The sequence below is a fragment of the Aphelocoma coerulescens genome, chromosome 7 (genome assembly GCF_041296385.1).
Source record: "Aphelocoma coerulescens isolate FSJ_1873_10779 chromosome 7, UR_Acoe_1.0, whole genome shotgun sequence".
Lineage (NCBI taxonomy): Eukaryota > Metazoa > Chordata > Aves > Passeriformes > Corvidae > Aphelocoma > Aphelocoma coerulescens.
The window spans coordinates 4,655,157-4,678,552 of record NC_091021.1 but is presented as its reverse complement, the minus strand read 5'-3'; the positions used below and the strand labels follow the sequence as shown (position 1 = coordinate 4,678,552).

The window sequence follows — 23,396 nt, the reverse complement described above, 5'->3', positions numbered from 1 at the left end:
CTTTTCTCCTGTCTCCTTTCAGAGCCTTCTGGACAAGCACTCACTTTTTTTCCCCCCTTTTTTTTTCAAACCATGAAATATAAACAGATACTCTTCTGCTCTTACTTAACTCCAAGTTGAGACTGCAAAGAAGAAAATGTGGCAATATGCAACTGCAAGAGTTGGCAACATTATACCAACTGTTTGCTTGTGGTGTCCAAAATGTAAGCTTTTGCACCTCAATTCCCAACTTTCAGGGTGCTGGCACCTTTGCAAATTTGAATACTGTTTTCACCACATGCCTCAGTCCCCACAACCAACTCTTTCTCCAGCAGGTGGGGATACAAATACAATGAGAATTTTCAGATTAAAAAACACCACCATGCTCTACAACTCTGCAAAAAACGAGACAGGAGCAAAATTGACAGTACTCCAATCTCACTGCTCTATTGTCTCTTACCTTTATTTAGAGCTGTATAAAGTTTTTATAGATTACAAGTCTACATAGCCTCAATGACATCTCTTGGCAAAACATGACTTGAAAAAAGTGGAATTAGTATCATTTGTTAGGATGTTAAATGTGAAACTAACAAAATATACTGGCAAAACAAACTCCTTGTTATTAAAAAAATCCTGCAGCAAGTCACACAGATAAAATAGCAAAAAAGAAAACATCAGGGCATGTCAGCTAAGCAAAGACCTCTGAGAGCTTCTGACTAGTATGACACTTGTCTGCTTTTAGAACTTTTAGTATGTCACAGATAATTTAGTTCCTTCAAGTGCAGACAAAAAAATAGCAGGAGACAGAGCTACAGTTTTCCTCACTATAGGAAAAGCATTTGCAGAAACACCAGGCATTAGACTGGAGAATCTGGGGTGGGGGAGGAAGGCAGTTACAAATGCAACAACCACCAAGAAATGATTCAATAGGTATTTCTGTCTTACAGTCCTGACACCGATTTGCTACTTACAGACTTTCTCGGTTTTAATGTTTAGATACTTTTGACCTTCTTTCTTAGCATTAAAACTACATTACACACATTTTATAGGAGGAGACAACGACCCAGAGGTTTTGACTTGCCAGCTGTAACAACACAAATGAGGGGCAGATGCAACATTTTGAAGACAGCACTCTCAAACTTCCAACTCCCAGCTGCAAACATTGTCTTCTCCTACCAAACACACCTGCAGCTTACTTCTTTGTGCTGTCCTGCATGCAAGTTTTATCACTCATTCAAACATCATGCTGAAGAAATGCACCACTACAGTCATGTCCTCTAGACTGAAGCACAGACTGCAATCCGAGGGTTTGTTGTGCATGACTCACAATCAAGAAATGGCCTAAGCTCTCACCAAGCTATTTAGACAAAGAAGAAAGATACAAAACAGATTCCAGGCCCAAATGATGACTCAGGGATTATCTTGTGGTACTTAGTCATTCTGAATTAGGGGACGAGCAGATTTGGCCCCAAAGGATGTTTCAAAGTTCCTGAGGATATTGGATGGTGACACATAAACCAAACACCCTGCATCCTGTTTTATTTATCTGCGGTCTATCTTGTCAGTCTGGAAAATCTTCTAGAGTTTCACAGACTTCTGTATTTTCTTTTACATACTACCCTGTGTAGGCATTATTTAACTAGCAGAGCAGGGGAAGGTGTAGTCCTCTTCAGAAAAGAAACAGCAAAGTAGAGGACAATAATAGGGCATCTCTCCACAGGCAATGAGAGGGTACTAGGTCATAAATACTCATTGTAAATGTATGTAGCATGGCAGTAGATAAGAGAAAAAATGTGGCTGTCTTCCCAGTGACCTTATGAACCGACAGATTGCATAGCAGTTCACAGTTTCATACTTTACTTTTCCTAACATGGATGTTAAGGGGGTGAGGGGGCAGAATGAGCTTCTCAAATGAATCTGAAGAGATGTGAGGGATGACACTCTGAATTCCGTTCAGATGCATAAAGGCTACAACCAGTCCTCAGAATGAAAACCCAACTGCAAATTCCTCAAAGCTATCCCAGCATTTCTCAATGTTCCACACATAGAGGCCTGCATTTTGCTGTGATTCTCTGGTCATAGTTCTTTAGTCACCATCTTGCTCAAATTACTCTGCACAGCAGCATATTCCCTCAGCACTGCCAGGCACTGCTTGCTGGCTGTTCAAACCAGGCACCACCAGGAGCTGCAACACTCAGAAGATTCAGTTTTCTCCTCTGATTCTGGCAAGCTGGAATCTGATAACTCCACATCTGCTGCAAGACTTCCAGCTTGTTTTCAGGCCAGTGACCTTAAGGAAATGGGGGTCCTCACAGATTGTGGTACCAGGGGTTATATAAATATGTCAAATCTGAGGAAATATGGGAGAGGCACTTGCTAGAAAAGGCACACTAATACATTAAAAATCCAACTATTTTCCATGTGCTAAGAGGTTACTTATTTTTTCTGTGAAAAACCAGAGGAAATTCGCTGGATTACTCTGGGGAATATAAATGCATTTTCAGAGAAAACTAGATATCAATCCCAGAAGCCATTCCCCATTTTGCATCCTTACTCTTAGACATCTGCCTAAGCCAGCCTGGGCTGATGGCCAGTGCTCTTTCATTACAGGATGAGCAATCTCATCAACAGCTGGGTAACCAAGTGTATCAAGTGCAGGACTAAGAAAGTGACAGGGCCTGTTAGAATTTCTAAGATTTGTTGAATGAAATGATACATGGCTGATGACTCTTAATTCAAAACCTCAATACCCACTTAGGCTTGATTGTCAGTATGTGCTGGAAATGTCTAGTCTAATTTTGTCACTTACTTCCCCAGCAGAATCCCTGATCCTCTGTTTTTAATCAACACTGTGTGAGAGGCTTTGTTCCCTGCTTTACCTTAATTTGCAAAAGTTAATTGAGTTTGGCACTTCCATGAAAAAAAGACCGAAGCTGACAACTTGATTGCTGCCATCATCTCTTGTTTTCTCAAGGAACAAGAGCTACAGAATCTCTCTGTAGCCCATGATGTAGTTCTCCACATTGCCTCTTGGTTAACTTCTCCATGGAAAGGACATTCAAAAGCAGAGTCTAAACAAGGCTTTTGAGCTGAGAGCTGCGGTAAGCATAAACAGCATACAGGGATGTTTTACCCCACTGTCTTTGGGACATCTCTGCACTTTTGGTACAAAGGCACTGAAGCTGGATTAATATAAGGTAATCCAGTACCAGAGATATCAAGAGCATGGAGCAGACACGCAGTTGCACCAGCTCCAGTACTTGAAGCCTTAACTAGTAACTTAAAAACATACTTTTTTCTTGCAGTCTGCAGCCAAAGGTTAATTATAAATTTTTCTTTGCAGCCTACAAGTCAAGGTAAACTATCAAGCATGCAGAGCTGCTTAGCCCTATGGCTGGTTGAAGGTAAAAATGTAAATTCTGCCTTGAAGTCCTGCTGTCAGGCTACAGAAATGGAGTTTCTGTTCATAAGCCTTTACTGATATTCTCTGATATTCACTAACTCTGGCCCACTTCTCAGAACACAGGGACATAGGCAGTGCTTGTAGAAATATGAAATACTTGAGCCTGCAAGACAGAGGCTTCCAGAAAGGCCTGTTATTTAGAAACTGCATCTGGAGTGAAAACCCTTCATGTTTAAGTAGAAGGAAGGGAAGGTCCTGGAGTCAGTCTCTTGCTAAGGAGCCCTCTCCACAGCTGCAAGAAGCAATTAGAGGCATCAGCCACAGCACAAGGCCGCCGACCTCTGTGACAGGATTGAATGGGAAACATTAAGTCCAAGTCCGTAACAGTCTCCTTGGTCAATGCAAGCAAGATGAAAAGGCTACGTACCTAGGAGAAGATAGAGCTCCCAGACTCACTCTCCACCCCCATACCCCTGGCCCAAACTTTCCAGGCAGGCTGCAAAGTCTTTAAGCCCCACTGCAGGGAAGCTAGGAACTTAAACTAGTAAGAAATTGGACAGTTTTCCAATAAAGTATCTTGCTAAAACTAGGATGCTTCTGCCATTTTGCAGAGAATGCTGAATCAGTACAGAACATCCTTGCACAGGAAGTTGCTCCCCAGACCACTGGCACACTTAGTAGATCCTAGATAGTTAGCTGAGGAGATATGGAGATTCCCTCAATACTACACTTACTTTTAAAAAGGCCAAGTAAAATCAAGAGATTAAAACTTCTTGGGATTAACACTGCTCTGAAGAATGAGTTCATACTGTCTCTGCTCCCAAATTAGACTGTTAAGTACCACAGCTAAACTCATTATATATTCTCACCAGCAATATGCTATTAAAATCAGATGCAAGCAGATACCCTTGCTCTGCACAACGATGTGTTTTTTTCCATTTTACTTCCTCTGTAATGCAGAAAATTCTGAGAGTATTAAAGCATTCTTAAAGTGTCATGAAAAAGGCAATATAATTAATCAGAGACAGCAAAAATGGAAACAAGATTAAGATACTGCAATTCAATTTTCTAGAAAACTATGTGCCACCAGCTGTGTAAACTTTCCTGTAGCTAAAACAAATATTCTGAAAACAAGGAGGCAGATGCTTTACACTGTAGCCTGTCTCTTCAGCAGTCAGGCCTCCCAAAGAACTCTCAAGTTGTCTCTTAGATTGTACAAGGACTTTAAAGACAGCCATACAACAAACTGATTTGATAAGCAGGACTCTGAGCTATCTTTAATTTTTATGTTCAACTCATTAACTCTGAGCTCCTGCAGACACATCCAGTACCGATGCCGCACACACTCTATGGTTCCTGAACGCAACAAATAACCAGCACAGCATGCACTATTCCTCTGGCCCACCAGACAAGACACATGCTGACTCAAGCAGCTGGACTCTTTGGTTTTCTCTCCCAAACAGAGAGGCAAGGGCCTACCTGCTGATTCCAGTGACAGGCACCATGCATTCTGTAGAGCTTCCTCTTCTGGAAACTATGAAGTGGCCTTGTTCGGGCAGATGTGCTCACATTATTCACAGAGACAGATCTGAGTCTTGTCCTGTCTCTTCTTCTTTTCTTGATGTGCTGACGATCAAGCAACCAGCTGCCTGAAGAGGATACCTCTCTGTTGTCTGAAGCTCTGCAGTTTCATGAATAATGAGGAAAGGAAATACAAAATGTTAAATATGCTCCACATGCACAGGCCAAGATTTTACACACTGATTAGCATTAGCTATCTAATTCTAAGAGAATTTTATAAACACCAAGATGTTTTAGTACGCTGTTTCAGAAAATTGTGTATGTGCTTTGTTTGCTAGTTGATTACTTCTGTGTCAGGTCAGAAAAGGGAGTTTATCATTCTTGTTTACCCTTCTGCTCATGGAAACAAATGTCAAAATGAAGTTAAGCCTTCAAGCATATATCGAGTGTTGTTTTTTACAAATTCAAGAATTCTCTAACATTTTTAACACATATGAGTTTCAAGTTACATTAATATTTCTCTTCAAACTGACGCTCCATTCAAGACAGCAGTCACGCTAATGCAAAGGAGACCTAGAGTTCTGTCCTTATACTTTCAAGATTTTCTGGTTTTGCTCAAGAACTGAAACCTAAGTAAAGATTTACAAACCAGTGATCATTCAGCATAGGGGTTGCAACTCCCCATGAAGCATTTGTATCAAAATTAGGAACTCTACACACTTCAAGTGTAGAGAGTCAAAATCAAGTGCAAAGATGTGGCCAAGAGCAGTAGATGCCCCTATGCGTATGTGTAGAACAACCTCACACCAATTCTCACCAACCTACAGCCTGTCTGGTGACCAGAAGAGGCAATACCACAAGGTAAGAATTTAAAACACTCTCCTATTTGGGTGGGAATGACTCAATAGGAAGAATGAACTTCCCTGTTATAGGTATTCCTGATTTTATTTTGTTGCTGTAGCAACATCTGCCTGCAAAGTTGAAGGCTTCCTGCAAAAAGCACTCAAGTGTGCTTTTATTTTTACAATACTGAAAACCTTGATCACAACTCTGAACTGTCTGAGCACTGCAACTACACAGGGTATTTTGGCCTTGGTTTGTAACAGGTCATCTACCTGCACGAATGATTATTTTGCCTTATGACTAGTCACAGTTTTATTAGTAGGTTGTGACACAGTAGAACATGAAAGTAGATTTATTACAAGGCCATTATACATTTTTTTTTGATAGGTGGTATTCTTTTAATGGTACATTTTTATTAAATAAAAGGGCTTGTTATGGAAGTGTGATTAAACACCATCCCATGCTATGCTGGAGTGGTAACAAGGCTTTACGGGCTTGAATTTGAGCTGTCTTTCTGACACATCAATACAATCCAACAAGCAACACAGACACATGAAAATAACATGCTAATTAAAGAGGGATGGTACAAAGTATTTTAAGGAACATATCAGTAAGTGCCAAGAAAAAGCCCAAAATACTGAGGCATGACATTCTTAATGTTAACACTACATTTTTAAGGCTTGAGAAAGAAATACAAGGCTTACAGTCCATGAAAAAGATTTCTTAAAATACTTCCTCTGAATTCTCAAAAACATTTTCCAAGTCAGATGGTCCCAAGCTCAACTTGTGGATTTCCACATACCTCTTATGTGAGAGACAACTTGGACAGATAAATTAGAATAAAAAGCTCCTCAGCCTGGCTCCTCAACTCCTGTGATTCCTGCCTTTGTTCTGGTGGTCTGCCCAGGCCCTTGGTAATTTCTCTGCAGTCTCTGACATCTGCTCTATTTACCTTCCGGTGCCTTGCAGCAATGCACCGCTTTAGTTTCAGATGAAGACAGATCTCATCTTTGTGGCCTGGAGCTCCTGTACATGGCACTGTGGTTTTCCTGCCACTTGTTTAAAAGGTTTCCTAATCAAGCTTTGAGTTACCCATTTAGTTTGATCTTAGTCTGAATGGTTTTCAAAATGTGATTCTACAGAAGAACAAAATGAACCATAGCCAGATGTGAAAGTAATGAATTTGCTAGAATGCTCCTTTCAAAGCTCCTAGTTTTCCTTTCTTGCTTTTGACCTTACTTCCAGATGCATGCCTGCACAGGAAGCCGTCAGACAGGCACTATTTGTCCTGAAGTAATCAATTTTTCCTTCCCCTCCCCTCACAAGAAAGTGGGTATCACTAGCTTAGGGAACTGCTTCTATGAGCATCTACCTTCATGCAATGCTTTGGGCTAATCTTGGCACCTAAATTCAACTGAAAGGAAAAGCCACAAAAAAAAAGGAAGGCACTAATGTAATTAGGCCTTGACAAATGGCAATTCAAGGTTACCTATATTCAGTCAACCAGAACTGTACGTGCACCTCCACTTCCACTGCGAACAGCCAACGTAATCAGCTGTACTGCAACCCCACAATTACCAGCTCCAAAGCATCTCATGCTTAAACCTACTTTAAACATGGACTATCGTGTTTTTCACATCAACAGCCTACAACTAATTTCAAGAACTTACGTAAGTGAAAATTGCAATCATCTGTTTCTTCCCCCTCGCAAAAACAAAAAAACCCCCTTATTTTCCATTTGATTTTGATTTCTGCTTTCTGAAATACTGAACATAGTCAGAGTGAGTTTTAGAAAAAGCAAGGGGAGAAGCAGCCAAGAATTAAGTTAACTGCAGCACGTAAGTTAATAATTAACTATTAAGTTAATTCAACTGATTGAATACGCGGCTACTACAACAACAAGATATCACCAAACCCCTGAACATGCTCAAAAAACCCCAAGAAGTAGGAGGCGGTGAATTTCCCTGCAGGATTCTCATGATAACTACTCAATTTCATGAATCTTTAATGAACAGTATTTATTTGCAGATTTCAAAACACTTCATAAGCAGTGAAAAATTGAAATTAACTGTTTAACTCATGTTTAAGAAAGCATCTAGAAAGCCCTAAAGTCTCTCAGATTCCAACACCTAACTTGCCAAACTCCAGTTTAGTGTTACAGTACTGAGAAAATCTTCCAAGTCCTAACATTTTTCTTTGGACTTTTTTAGGTCATGAGTAGAAAACAACCAACCTTAGAACATTAGAGAGCGGTCCATGAGCAAACAACGTGTTACTCATGAAATGGAAAGACTAACTTTGGACAGTGCCTAATAAATAAGAAGAGAATTGGCTTGAAGTTACACCATTAGAGTCTCTCATCATGAAGTTAACTTCATAACTCCCAAAAACATTTTTAAAAGTAGGAATTCTTCCTCATCTGTCTCTGAAAAAGTCAGATTTAAGACACGGCCTAAATTACTCTCTTTTTCCACATACCCATCTCTGTTAGCAACTCCTATTTCAGGGCTGTTTTTAGTCCACATCTGACAGGAACCTTCTGATTCTCTCCTATATCATCTATAAACAACTGATACATCAGGAACAGGGATGTTACATGCCAGGACCCCTTCAATTTAGGGCAGAATCACACAACCACTGTGGAACAGACGGCAGCTAAAGAAGCTGCCCATCCAAGCTGCTCATTATAATCTCTTTGTGGGAGGCTACAACCTCTGCAGCAAAGCTGAAACAGACGGTGTGGACAGCTCTTCTTGAAGTCGAAAGCCAGGGAATTATGTTCTGCTGCACATTCTGCCATAAACACCCCAGCTCTTGGGAACAGTTTCTTCATCCACCTGATCTTAATTAAGACCTGTGAATAACAACATCCTCAAAAATCGCATTACAAGTAATTCAGGAGAAATATCCAGCATACCTAGATCTTTTGTAGCTGTAGTCAATTACCTTAACGTTGTTCTGAAACTAATACTTACTACAGCCTGTACTGTATTTAAAATCTTTGAATAAAAGGTGGATTTACTAAGTAGTATGGACTAGCACTGAGAAACATTTTTCTAAAATGTTAGTTTTAACCTACAGTCATCCTGGAAGGTGTGTCCATCCAGAACAAAATACCTTGAATGGGAAATGATATCTCCAAATTCCTGAAAATGTAGGTGGCAAAGTTAAACTTGGCTTTCTACTGACGACTGATCTGCTCAAAATTAATGAAGTTACCACCCCGACACTGACCCCTGCTGAGACATGCAACATTGCTAACATTGCTTACATATCCTACTAATCTAGTTTGTCAGTTTTCCAGAAATAAAGCTGCATTTGTTATGACAGAATGCATTGTCTCAATCAGAAGACATGTGTTCCTATATTCTTTCACTACTTCACAGATCCATCTTCCCAGTACTTAAATGTAGTTGCAGTGGCTATACTTTTATGGTATCTTTAGGAACAACACAAAGCCCTACTATTTTCAACCTTACAATCAAGACTTAATTTCTCTTGAAGCCTGCAGAAAGCAGTTCTCTTTTCCTATTTAATATTGTAATGATTATTAGTTCCATATAGATAACTTTACTGCAAGTTATTATCGGAAAAAAAAAAAACAACTACCACACTGTCACCAACCTGAAGGAGATGCCATTGACCAACTGTCTGTGTCTACAGGTCTTGGATGAAAGAGATGAAGAAGCTGGAGACAGACTGAGTGGAGCAATTAGGCTGCTGATGATTTCACTTAGTTGTGCACTCTGGAAAAAAAATAAAAATTAAAGGTAGTCAGACTTTTATCCAGACTCAACAGCTCAAAGTTCCTGGGTTCTTGTTTTCCTACTTAGGATTTCAGTCCCATACATCATGGAATAATCATATTTAGTTTCTTCCTGTGAATAACCGTGTTGGCATGGTTTTACTTTCACAATTATTATGTTCAACTCTACCAAAGCCCAAATAAAACACCAACACAACCCTGAACATTGTTTATACATTTGAAGTAGTACCCCAAATACATTAGTGACCTTAGTATTGTGACCAAAGGTCTTTAAAAGAAAAATAGGAAACAGAACACTTTATAGCTGATATTACAACAGCTGCAGGCAGAGCTGCTAACTGGTCACTTGACAAACATTTCAATGGGGGGAAAAAAAGGTCAACTGTCTATTCATCATACATTTTATTCGCTCAAAGTATTTTTGTTCTTAGAAGAATCCTCTTAATTGCTTACTGTAGTTTGACAAAGGTGTTTTTATAAAAGGAAGTGTAACTACATGAGGACTATTCTACTGACAGACAGAATGGATAAAATCTTCTGGTATCCTCAAAAATAGCAACAAGACGCAACCAGCACCCCCTCCTCCTGCAAAACACCCTGACTTTCAAAACTGACCCAAAACAAATGAAACACATGTGCCAATTTGTTAAGACTAAGAACTACGCCTTACAAAGCAATGAATTGTGGACTGTCTCCAAAAAAACATTTCACAATGATTTTTTGTTTTAAATGTCAGACCTTAAAGGCTATTCTCACAATAAATGCTTAGAGGAAACTGTGTTCTGCACACTGAACAGAAATTAAATGGATCTGAAACGGCATATTCATTTTAAAAAAAACCCCAAACAAACCTTTTGTATTACTTTGTTGGATTTTCATTCAGAACTAAGATTGTTTAAAACATGAATTGCTAAAGGTTACTCAGTAAGTTTTCTTTACACTTTGATTTTACATCTACATTTTTCATTTAAGCAGAAATAGGAAGAATTTTTTTTCTGTTTTGTTACAAATCACATATTTTTTGTTAACATTTAAGTGATGTACTCAGGTAAAAACTTCACATCAGAATGAAAAATTCAGGGATGGATATTACAGAACAGAAATAGCAAGTCAATTATAAAAGGACTGGACAAAGCAAACAAGATGCCAGTAAACTAGTTAGCAGACTGATTTAAAAATCTCAACAGAATTCATTCTGTAAAGAGCAGTCTCTACTCAATGTAAGAGCATGGTAAAATAAAGGTAGACTTCCAAAACACAAGGAGAAACATACATGTAGCTATGAAAAGGACTTGAAAACCGTATTAATAAAAATTGCCAGCCTTAGTCACTTTTAGTCTATATGACTTTCCTTTTGGTTCACAAGCAAAATTACTTATTTTTAACAAAGAAATACTTTAACAGTGGACTGAAGAATTCTGTGGGAATATCTGTAGATGTACTTCAGGCTGCAGCATTGTTGCTCCTGACACTGAACAAGAAACGCAGACTTTCAAGAGTTAAGAACAGAACTGGTAGTCAAAAAGGAAATCAAATCCCAAAGCTTTTAGTGGTGTAAAAGGGAAGAAATCCAATGTGTTGTGTTCGATGTGTTAGTCTTTATTTCCAAGTAATTTTCAGATCATCAAAGTTACTGCACCCCTTGGACCAAGTTTGTGGCTACTTGGGGACCAGGAAACAGACCACTATCACTTTAATTGTCAAAAGTCTTACTCAAAAGTGTGTTTAATTCTCCAAGCCACCACTTAAAGAGGGGCCATTAACCACATTCTAAAAATGCTCTTTGGGTTACTTTATGCAATTGCCAGCACTAGGCATGTAAATTTCCTGTTACATTGCTTCCTCAGTCCTTCCTGTGATGGATAAGATTTATCAACGAGGGGAAGCATTTTAAGAACAGGAAAGTATGACTATCGAATAAGAAAAATTGGCACAGAGATTCAGGAACAGGCACTAGTACTTAATGCTACTACTTTTAACCCTTTTAAAAATGTGTGTATGACCAGGAATTTATGTAGAGCAGCAGAGCAACAAATTAATGCCCCACAGTGGCTTTGTCAGGTTAGTTTTACACAAACTGCATAAATACATTCTGAAAAACAAATTTTCAGTATCTCCTTCAGCAATGTGATCCTATCACATCCTTTATGTACTTTCAAGCAAAAGAAAACCCTGCTGGAATCGTATTTCCTGGAATCAACCATGGAAACAGCCATTCTGCACACTGTGAAGTGAAACTCTGCTCGCAACTATGCCTCCACAGTACCTGATAAGTACCTGGAACTCCTCAGCTCCAAACCAGAGTCCTACAATGTTTGAAAAGGCAGATGAACAACTGTGTTCTGTTTGGGCTTTTACTCTTTCGTCTCACATTAAGTATTTCCTGAAACAACCTGTGGAAACTACACTGACCCAGACTATAAAGCAGGGGCGGGTTTGTGGATGGTTCTTAGAGGCTGTTAGGTGTCCACTTGGAGGGAAACAAAGCAGTAACACAGACACGTCAGAAATAAGAGGTTAATTTGTAAACCTGATGTACAGTGTAGTTAATTTAAACCCTTCAATTAATCAGCACCCACTCCCAGGACTGCAAAATATCTTTCTTTTTGGAAGTCATCACCATGGAACCTCCCTATTTCTGAAGTCAGTCATTTGGCTTCACTGACAACTCAGTTTTGTTTTACTTTACCTGTTTTTCTATGTTTCGTAAAAGCAGAGTAGGACTGCTGGGTGACATTTCAAAGTCGTGTTCTGGCAAAGAATCCTGTCTCTCAATGGCAGCTTGCGAACTCCCTGTGGCACTTAATAAAGCTTCTTGGTCTGTCAATTGTATTTGTTTCTTCAAAATGTCTTTTGGAAACGGGAATTCTTCTAAGACCACCATCCCCTAGACAACAGCAATTGAACACAGTTGGTCGATAACAGATTAACCCTCCTAAGTAATTTTTAAGGGGCAGTCAAACCTGGCACATCCCTCTTAAATCCTCCCAACAATTTTCGAGCACTTTGCAGTTAAAATAGGGAAATAGTACGCATTTTGTTTAGTAAAAAGCTGCATCAATTACGCTACTTCCTGTAACAGCAATCACTCCAGTGTTATACTACTGCTTAAACATCTGTGTCAAAATTGAACCAGAAATTCATACTTATTAGAATATTATATGATCATTTGCCTGCTGATTTAAGAGGAGGTTTTAGACTTTTTAGACTCTCTAAGAAATGACCACCCTTTGATCTGAACTTGGTTTTAGTCTTTGCAGTCAATAAATTTTGCTGGAGTCATTTTAAAGTGCTCTATGTCTCTTATTCCTATCCATGTTCTATGCAAAACATCAAGGCTGTTTTTTTTATGTAGCAGAAATTATACAATTATAAGCAAAAGCCTTTTACAATTTAATAACCGATTTTTTTAAGGTGAGCATTTTTAGAGTTTCATAATTAGAAGTAACTTTACTAAATGTATGCTTTTCAAGACCATCTGCACAAATATGGTATCAGATGCAGTGTACCATCTAGAACGCCACCTAATAAGATAAATACAACTTTATATGGTAGGGAAATAACAGTGTTTCATAAATGGAACTAGGAAAATGATACCCCTACTGTGTTTTCCACATGACAGATTAGTAAAATAGAAGTGTCTAGTACAACCCTAGGTAATGTATCAGTTGGTTTAAGAACTTAAAATGTTAAACAAAATAAAAGCAAAAATGACCTTGTGACAGTCAAACCCAGTCCTCAAATAGTTCCTTGGTTTGTCATTATCTTGAGCAAATAAATGTAATACCAGAAAAGGCTATCAAACTTCTCCAGGCTTTTTCCAAAGAGAAAAGGAAAGAACTTACTTGCTTTTAAGTATTAACAGTTACTCAAATATCAAGCAGATATTAAAATAATGGGATTATTATAATACTGCCTCAAATCTTTCTAATGACAATATTTCACTCAATCAAAGAACAAGGAAGACTGTCATAATGTGAACACAAGAAAGCTGTATTGCTATTTCTTTAAGCAAGACAGACTTCACCTAGGTTGTGGCTGTGAAAACTAAGGGTCCTGTAGTTTCAGCAAGACCTTTACTTCTGCCTCAGCAGCAACTGGCCTTAAAACATAAAAGCAAGTCTCAAAGAGACTTCAAAGAGGAGACTAGGAGAAAAAGTGAAATTGTCTTGCTCTCATTGTGCCTAACTTATTCCACTGTTTGAATTTTAAATTCAATGCTGAGAACAAAGATACTCTCTAAAAATAAACAAAGGTGCTTGAAAACTTGGTTTAATGCCTAAAAAGTGCACTGAGATTCTGAATGTCCATCAAGTCAATACTAGATTTTCCACATATATCATCATCTGCACTTTTCCATTTACAGCAGATGGACACAAATCCAGACCAGTAGCATACTACAGGCAATATATTCAAGGAAATTCAAGTAGAGAACTAATTTTTGTGTGCCACAGCAGGAGGACAAGCTACCTCAACAGCTTTAGACTCTTTTAGAACTTAGAATCTTTAGGTCGTTTTAGTAAAAAGATCATAGGTCATGACCACAGAGAGTCTAAAAAGTCTAAAACCCAAATTCTGAGGTCAGAGGAATGGGAAGACACACATTAAAAGTGTTGAAAAGAGGGACATACACACACATGCTTCCAATGGACTTTTATTTTTGGAAGTTTTAGAAACCTGTTTACCGAGCATGGAAAGAGGAAAGCAGAAAAGGAAGAGGAAAATTGACAGAGCATATGGAAAGGGAGAGATGGAATAGGTACAGAAGATGAAGAGTAAATAATTAGAAGACTAATACGGACTATATTACAAGTTAAATGAGTTACAATCAGTAGGTTTTGGCAATGACTGCCTTCCTCCCCAAATGGAATGGTTTTGTTTTGCAGATACAGATTTTTTTTTTTAAATGAAAGGACTCTCAAAGATCCAGAGGCGCTACTTCTGTGTGTGTAGAGATGGTGAAGGCACAATGTCGTAGGCCAGGAAACAGACCGCAAGTTACTCATCTCCCTTCCTATTGCATTACGGTGCTCAAGGAGTGCCATTTTGCTTGAAATCCTTGTTCCCTGGCTATGAATCACATTTTTTTCCACTCAAAACACATCAAAACCACTCTAAAACCATTAAACAGCATACAAATTCTAATGATATTGTGTAACTCCTTTGCAGCCACTAAATGAAAACAAAGAGCTCTTCTATCAGCCCACATGTCCTTCTGTAGCTGCTGCACTGGTATAATATAAACATGTACACACACACAAAAAAAAAATCCCATCTGAAGAAAATAGGTGCCTGCCTTTACTAAGGGAGACAATGCCAAACACTAAATACCACAGCTGGTAAAATAGGCATGGAGTTTCAGAAAGGAATGTCACTAACAATCTCCACCAGGAAGATGACTTGGCTCCAAACCAACATACCACCTTATGCTAAGATAATGCATGACTAAAAGAATGTTTTTCCTCTTATTTCTCAGTCTTCTGTAGCTCATCTGACCTACACCATCATAAAGGCTGACAGCTTTTGTGTATAAGAGTGTGTGTGTATCTAGTATTTAGGACAACACCAAAACATAGGTGTTCTCACCCTTCACCAAAATACAAAATCTCCTTTCACAGACCCTTAAACAAAGGTTTTTCATTTCTTTGTAAAGAAAAACCTGACTGGGGACAAGCTGGATATGAAAAGAAGAGCTCTGCAGGCAAAAGGAGAAGACAGAATAATTTTTCTTTATGTGTTCAGAGGGAAATGCTCTCTGAGGTGATTTTCTTCTCCTTTTAAACTCCCTCTAAGTCTTATGTTCAGCCACATAAACTCTGAAGCATCTCCTTACTCTTCTCAGTTGTGCTAATCTGACACCAACACAGACCAGAAAACCTACATGAGGCTCATTGATGAAGAGTCAAAGAGCCCTGCTCTAAAACCCCTCACTATCACGCCACCTCACACAGGTTTGGGTTCTTTTATGTGAGAACGACCTGGGGAACCCATTAAATTGATAGCTAGATTACTAATGGTTTAGGAATGTCACTTTCCCACTGTCCAGCCAGTTCAATTTACAAAAACTAGTACATGAATTACACACATTGGAATTTTAGTAATTATTAATCCTTGACCTGTTCAAAGTGCTGTACAAACATTAACCATCTAATCCTCAGAATAAACATGCACTGCAAGTAACAAAAAAGCCCTGAAAGCCCAAAACACAAAAATGAATAAATAACCAACCATCCCACCTGAAAAGGAAATCTCACCTCTCCTGCAGAGGGAAAAACCAGTGTGATAAATGCAGTACTGTGTGCTGGGCCCCTGAAAGCCACTAACAAAGTCACTATCACAGATACAAAGGTAAGAGTCCCCAAATCACAGTCCTATACTGGTGCCTTTAAGGTACAACAGTTTTTAGTTCCTGATGTCTTTCCCATTAAACTCTGCAGGTGATAGCCTGCACAGACACAAGAAGTCTAGGGCAAAACAAAGAACAGCAACAAGAAACCAAAGACATAAATATTACGAGAAACACTGTAAAAGATGATTCGAAAACCTGATTTATGAGGTTACAGATAATACCTTGGTGGCACGTATTCGCCTGTGAAGGTCAGTTAGCTGTTGAATTTTGTATTCTAGTTCTGAAATCTGGGCTTGAAGCCATGTCCAACGGCTGCCAATTCTAGCTCTGTCTGCAAGCCACTTCGATTCAGAAGTATAGCTGCTGTGAAGACAAAATGCTGGTTAGTCCAAAAATAAAGATAACCACATTTGCACAAAAACATTTCTCACAGCTGCTCTGCCTCATGTTGCAAGCATCTCAGTTGCTTTCAGAAGATATCTGATTATACCCATCCAGTTTCACATCAGCTTATTTCTGTAGCAACAGAACTTGCCCAAACCAGTACAATCCATGCTCACTGGTTATTCCCACACTAAGCTAGTTTTGTGTTCTGGATTATAAAACTCAGCGCTGGATAAACTACCAAACTATATCAGTTAAGGCTGATTACAGATGTGTAAAGAATTCCAGTAACTCCACCAGCAAGAATCCAAACTCTTACACCACACTTGCTCCCACAAGCTTTGACAAATATTGTTTGCTAACAACTGGAATCTAATAAAACATCAGCCAGCAATGACCAGCTAGATATCAGGTCATTGCCCAAAAACACCCAACTAAGTAGTTTAAATTTCTTTTATTCAAGCTGTTTTATAAATATCTGTGTCAGTTTAGTATAGTCAAGTCACTCTTACTGCTGTTCAAAATAGATGCTTTTTGTAATACAAAAAATATGCCTCCTGGTACTTGACATTGTGAACACCTTCATTTTATTATGCTAAATTCATCACTGGTAGCAAACATTACTCAACCTACATAGTAAAGAAATTAATGATGAAACCATACCATGCAACAAACAATCTTGATATCCCATAAATTTAAGCAACACAGAAAAAACAATGCAATATTTTAGTATACAACTTCCACTATTATCCTACCATTAACTGAGATTGTTTATTCATTTACAGAAAGTAACTTGTGTTTGTAGGAACCCAGAGTGCCGAGAATATTTGCAAGGACTTATAGAAAATTCTCTCCCATCAGGAGGGATTTGATTTATGGCACGGTTCAGTGTCAGTGTTTTTTTCCCCAGTGAAGCTGTCAAGTAGTTTGCCACAGCTAACTTAGAAGAACTGTAAAAACAAAAATTAAACTTCTAGAAAAGAAGTGCTTTTCCTCAAGTTATTGGGATAATTACTAGATCTAGATCCTTGATGACACTGTGCACATGCAGAATACATGATCTCCTGTTCCCCAGGCAATGAAGAGCACTGAAGTATCACAAAAGATACAAGAAATAGCAGATGCTATGATCTGGCATAGGAACATTATACAAGTGCAATTGTTTCATGCAGAATTTTGTGTCAACTACCTTAACAACAAAGAAAGGTAATACAGCCCCCTGCAGAAGATGCTAGACATGTCCTGGCATGAGCAGGGAATCATCAAATTTGAGAATCCTAATATTTTCAAGGCTAATATTATAAAACATAATATAACTCAAAATTTCAGAACTTTCAGTTTAGTTTAGCTATCATAAATAGTAAGAATAAACACAGTGTCTGTTAGGTCACCTCTAAAATACATAATCCTCTCCCTTTTTAACATAAATTATCTTCCCACATAATTTATCACCAGTTTAAACTCTCTTGTACACAAAAAAAATGAACATACAAAATTATGGAGATTGAAACACCCTATTTAAATCCAAATTCTATGAGGAAGCAATGTGGATTACTATCAAAAAGAACTCAAAGAACTCTGTAAATATATATAATAATAAATTACTTACATTTTACATATTCTATTCATAATTGTCTCCTAAGAAAAAAAGGCATATGAAGTCATCTTGTGAAAATCTATTTTCTGACCTCTTTTTATTTCTCTTTATCTTCCCATTAATACCAGTGAAGAGTAAAGAGTCACAATTACTTATGCTCCAACCAGGCCTTCCTAACAAGAACTTCTCTGGGATGGACAACTTTTGCACGTTTGCGCTCCTGGAAATCATAAAATACACTTTGCAGGGAAAGGGAGGGAATCTGAATTCAAAGTTTTTAATTTTAATGTGTTCACACAACCGTGGTGGCTGGAATAGTTAAGATTTGTCTCAGGACCCTGGTCTGGCAAAAAGCCACTCCTAAGAAAGAGCTGCTTAATGAGTCTATAAAAATCCCTTAGTTAATAATTTTAACAAAAAACAAGTTAAAGAGGAATAAAGAGGATAACTGAGAAAAACCCAACAGCAGTACTGAGGTGTTTATTTCTGCTCCTTTCTCAAAAGGCAAATGAACAAATGAATGATGAAACCCCGCAAACCAGGACACTGTAAAAACAAAGCCAAGGTGAAAGGAAATAAATTACACGGACAGATTCACCTCCCAAGCTAGATGCAACAGTTTGGGGAGAAAGGGGAGCTACCCTCAAACAGACTGAGGAGGAGTGGGAAGGAAATGAGGAAAAAAGTAAGGTGTCCTGTACACAGCTGGGAAACAAGAAGCAGAATGGAAAGGGCCAGAACTGGTCTTATGTCACCTACACTGCATGAAATCAGTGTGGCATAAGGGAATCCACAACCAATATTGAACCACAGCTGACAGCAGAAGGAATGTTAAATGCTGTAACCTCTGTACATTACCGTCTTACACATACCAGAATCCTCTGCAAAGTTATATCACAAGTTATTTTTAAAAAATGTTTGCATTTTTTTCCCCTTAAACACAGTATTTAATCTTGAATCAACTGCATTCACTGTTAAGTACATTTTTGTTTCATTCTAAAACACTATGCAAGTATTTCTTAAGGCTTTAAATTCTATTACATAATTAAAATAACAGCATTTAATTACAGAGTGTAACAATGTCCTTAGGTCCCACTCTAAGGAAAGGTTTCCACCTAACTAAGCACAAACATTTTATGCTCAGGCCAAAGGAAGCAGTTTTAGTTTCTCTGTCTTGCCAGCCCAGGCTGCCCCAAGGCCAGTGCCTGCTCAAAGACTTGGGCAGCTACACGGTGACATGGATTAGAGTTGCTCCTGGTTAATTTTAACTTCAGGGGCAGCATGACTGCAGCAAGTTTAAGTCTATATCCCCTTCCCAGCTTTGATGCATTGCAGACAGGATAACTGACAGAAGCATTGCTGAACTCTGTTCCCATCCCTTTCACTCCTATTTGTTTGATCTTGCATTATTTTTTACCATCTTTTGCTGTAAGTCTATTCCTCTAGAAATCTTTTAGTAAAGCTTGTAACTCCTAAGAGAGATAAAATCGTTATGAACTATCCTCACACTCCTAAAGTGAGCTGTTTGCATGCAAAGTAGGATGGTTGCTCAAGGGACAAATGATAACCTATTTCCGCATTAACAACAAAAAAAACCAACCTGAAACAAAACTCAAACCAGTAAATCTGTTCCTGGGATGCCAGACAGTAAAGCTTAACATTCACTCAGTAAAAGGACATTGTTTTAATGTGGCTCCAGTGAATTCATTAATTCTGCAAACCCAGAGAAGAAAAAAAAAAAAACAACCAAAAAACCAACCACAAACAGTTATAAAAATAACCAGGCCTGAAGGAGGAAGTCAGAAGCAGGTGCTAAAGTATAAGCTCCTGCTCTTGTTTTCTGTTGGGAATGAGACAAGAAAAAAGACGTTTCTTTCTGTCTGTTGTGCTTCCTGTGTGCTCCTTTTGCAAAGCATCTTTACTTGGTTTCTGTGCTTTTGACTCAAAGATCATACATCCTCCACAGGAATTCCAAAATCATTCTTCTGCTGGCAGCTCAGTATAAACCATGCTACACTGGGAAAGTTTCTCATGTTTAGTACTGTAGTACAGTGGAATATTAAATTTGCATATAAACTTACTGCTCTTGCAATGACTCTAAATCTGCAGATGATCTACATTCATGAAGGACTATTAGAATTGGAAGAAAACAGAGCAATGCTGATTTTGTATGAATAAAACATCTCACTTAAACTGCCCTACAAAAACATGCTGGAATTGCATTAGGGGCAAAACTTATTTCCATGTGAAATACCCTCCTGCATTTCTATTTTGGTTCGACTGCAGGTCAATCCTGCACAACTTGCAAGAGAAGGAAAAAAAAGAAATGCAGAAGAACAAACAACGCACAAGGAGCACATACACAAATGCAGACAAAGTATGATCAAAAATGTAACTAGGAGCAGACATTCACGCTGTACTGGGGCATCCCAAAGAAAGGAAAAGAATTCAGCTGGGGATCATCAGCAACAGCAGAGGCAGTGTAAGCATTTCATCAAACCTACTTGCTTCTGCTGAGACTGAAGAGGCAAGTAAAGACCACTAAGTACTGCTATTACAGTTGGTACTGTTGCTGGAACTGAAGTAAGTTTTCAGCCATGACCTAAGGACAGAACACACAGAAGAACCCTGTAGCACTCTCACCTTCCCCCAAAGAGAAACACTGAGAACAAACCCTGTTTTTACATAACCAAACCAACATTGCAGAACACAACAGGACCCTCAGAAGTATTTCCAGTGCTTCCATTGTGTTTTGGGTGAGATTTATGTTTTCCCAATAGCTAAGATCAGCCTGTGCCAAAAAAACAGATGCAGGCAACCTAGCTGAGTGCAAAAGGGAACTCCTGACCAAGATAAAATTGCTGTGCTACACACACTGCTGTTTAGGGTTTGTGTGTATTTTGGTAACAGGAAAGGAGAAGAGATGGAATTTAAACCTTAAAGGCATATTTTATTTTTATAAGCAAACAAAACAAAAAGCCTGAAAACATTTCATAAATGATGGAGAAACACAGTGGTGTTTAAAAGGCACAAAATACACAGAACCTAGGATTGATAGTAAGTATCCAGGAAGGTTGGTTCAAGAAAGTATGATGAGCACAGGAAAGAGTATTTTAGAGTGTGCAGCCCTGTGACCATGGCAAGATTCTCCACAAGTATCTTATACGCTGAAAATTAAAAGGAAACTAAAGCCTTCCACCTTTGTAACTCCCAGTGAGAACAAGTAACATGCCCTACCATGACATGTCTGCAGGGACAATGGCAGGATGCTTCCTGCTAAACAGGAAAGGAGCATGCTTGCAACAGACCCACATCAAAACTCAAAACCCACATTTGCCAACCCATAACAGTCACCTTTCAAAAGGCTTTAAAAACACCAACATTTTCACGTAACAACACTCTTAAATGCATGCAAGCCAGAGAGCAAGGCACTCACATAGTGTGGGTGGGAAAAACAATCCTCCAATTCCAAAATTCTTCATTAAACATAAGAACAGCAGTTGTTCCTGACATCATCTCACACTTACATTTCCGCTCAGTCTGGGGTATTTTGGGGTATATTGGGGTATTTTGCTCTTTCTGCTAGGTGATGTTCCCTTCAGTTTAATCCACATTGCTCTGGCATCGAGTTTTCAGATGATACAATCCTAAAGTGACCTCTACCACATCCCTGCTGGCACATATCTTGTGGGGAGCTCCCGGGCTAACAGAGGCCTATTGCTAATCACATAGCAGTGAAGCACTTGGGAGCAAGAAGCAGCTCATAAACCACAGAGTGACTCTACCCTCAGGATGAAGAGCCAATCACCCTCCTTAGTGGGAGTCACTGAAAACAATGGCAGAAGTTTATTGCTTTTATGAAGGACTGATCTCCAGAAACTGAAAAGCAAAAAGAAATCAGATGGTTTTCAAGTCTTTAAATTCCATCCAGACATCATATGACTCACCATGAACTTCATGAAACACTGAGAAAAAACCAGTCATCCCCCAATTCTCTTGAGACACTCAGTCAGTTGTACAAAAATACAAAATATTCTCCACATGGCTCTATCACAAATGCTCCACAGCACACTAGTGTGGTGGGAGTTCCTCCAGGACTGGAATTGATAGCTGTGAACCTCCTCAGCTGCCCCTAATTTTACACCAGCATTAGAGTCAGTTCTCTGACTACACATGTTAAAGCTCGAAAAGTGACTGTCCTGAAGACAAGCATTTTCTTGCAAGCCACTAATGTGGGCCCAGGGCTTCTCATAGCTTTGGTCAACATGGTGGAGATCTTCAGCATGTCCACTTTTCTTCTCTCTGCAGACACTGACAGTGAGAGATTACCTATGAAGACTAGAAGATGATATAAAATACTCTAATTAGGTGAATTCAGATCTGCTCATATTTTAGATAACCTTATCTAGATTTTCCTTATGAGATAAAAGTGCATGCCCACTCCCAACCAAAACCTCCAACACTTGTAATGGCTGAACAAATATGTGCAACTATGAAATGACCCGTAAATGCTTTCTCAAGGACTAATTCTTCCAGCACACCTACATAATGTTTGTTTTCAGGATGAACTTCAGTTGCTGTTGAAGTATTAATTCCCCTGGATCAGTTAACTGTTAAACCCATAATAACTACATAACTAAAAATGCCAGTGTGTGCTGTTTTATGAATGCAGTCTCTTCTATGCATTCCTGAGTGCAAAAAAGATTAAAACAAACTGTAACAAAATCTTTCCTCTAGTATTACAGCTGATCAACATTACACAAAAAACCACTATTTACTGTGGCAGTTCCTGCTCAGCCTTTGCTCAGACTATGCCGGAGCAATATGCTGCTGTTTTGGGATAACCAACACCAAACCAAGCTATGCACCCCCCGTGCCCCACTCCGACTCAAAAAAAGTCAGTCAAGAGAATTTCTCTGGTGCTCAAAATTAGCTTGCAACCTCTATGAAGATCTGCAGCCAGGTCATTCTTCTGGAGCCTTCTAGGTCGCTATCTCCTTTGGTGTTTAACAGAAACTTTTATCTGGCAGACATTTTCCTCTGGAACACTAGACAGCTTCCCAAAACATGGGTTACAGTTATCCCTAACATCTACAGACATCCAGCAACTGCTTATCACAACAATTTCTGGCACCCATGCTTGGTCCCACCATCTCTAACACATTGAAGCCATTTCATACTTTCAGAATTGAATCCATTAACGCATGTTGATACCAACACATAATACACATCTTAATCTTCCCAAACCAAAAAACTGTATCCAGCTGAACATTTCTGCTATGCCATCAGGCCTGAGGAATTTATGCACTAACACCTGAAATTATCAACCATAGCTGTGATTTTTCTCTTGAAGAGAAAATTCATGGGGGAAAAAAATTAAGTAGCAAGGAATTAAGTAGCAATGGAATCAAATTTTTATATCTTCCACAAAATGAGAAGGGACAGTGGGTAGAAGAGGAAAACTGATATTCAGAAAAAAAGGCTGCAGAAGAAAACTGAAAATATGAAAAGGAAAAGTCTCTGTGCTCAGATACCCTAGGCAAGGGAAAGATTT

General features: G+C 38.8%; 1 protein-coding gene across 7 annotated transcripts in view; it reads right to left on the bottom strand.

The window, feature by feature from the left end:
• Positions 1-23,396, bottom strand: part of KANSL1L (KAT8 regulatory NSL complex subunit 1 like) — a 68,256-nt gene that overhangs the window by 29,609 nt on the left and 15,251 nt on the right. For 5 of the 7 annotated variants that reach the window (XM_069021803.1, XM_069021801.1, XM_069021798.1 and 2 more), the window contains exons 3-6: positions 16,083-16,224; positions 12,202-12,399; positions 9,371-9,492; positions 4,862-5,063 (exon numbers count right to left, since the gene is read on the bottom strand). In XM_069021803.1, coding sequence (XP_068877904.1) covers positions 4,862-5,063; positions 9,371-9,492; positions 12,202-12,399; positions 16,083-16,224 — 664 coding nt within the window. The remainder of the gene's footprint in view (positions 1-4,861; positions 5,064-9,370; positions 9,493-12,201; positions 12,400-16,082; positions 16,225-23,396) is intronic. The other 2 variants (XM_069021800.1, XM_069021802.1) reach the window with 2 other exon arrangements.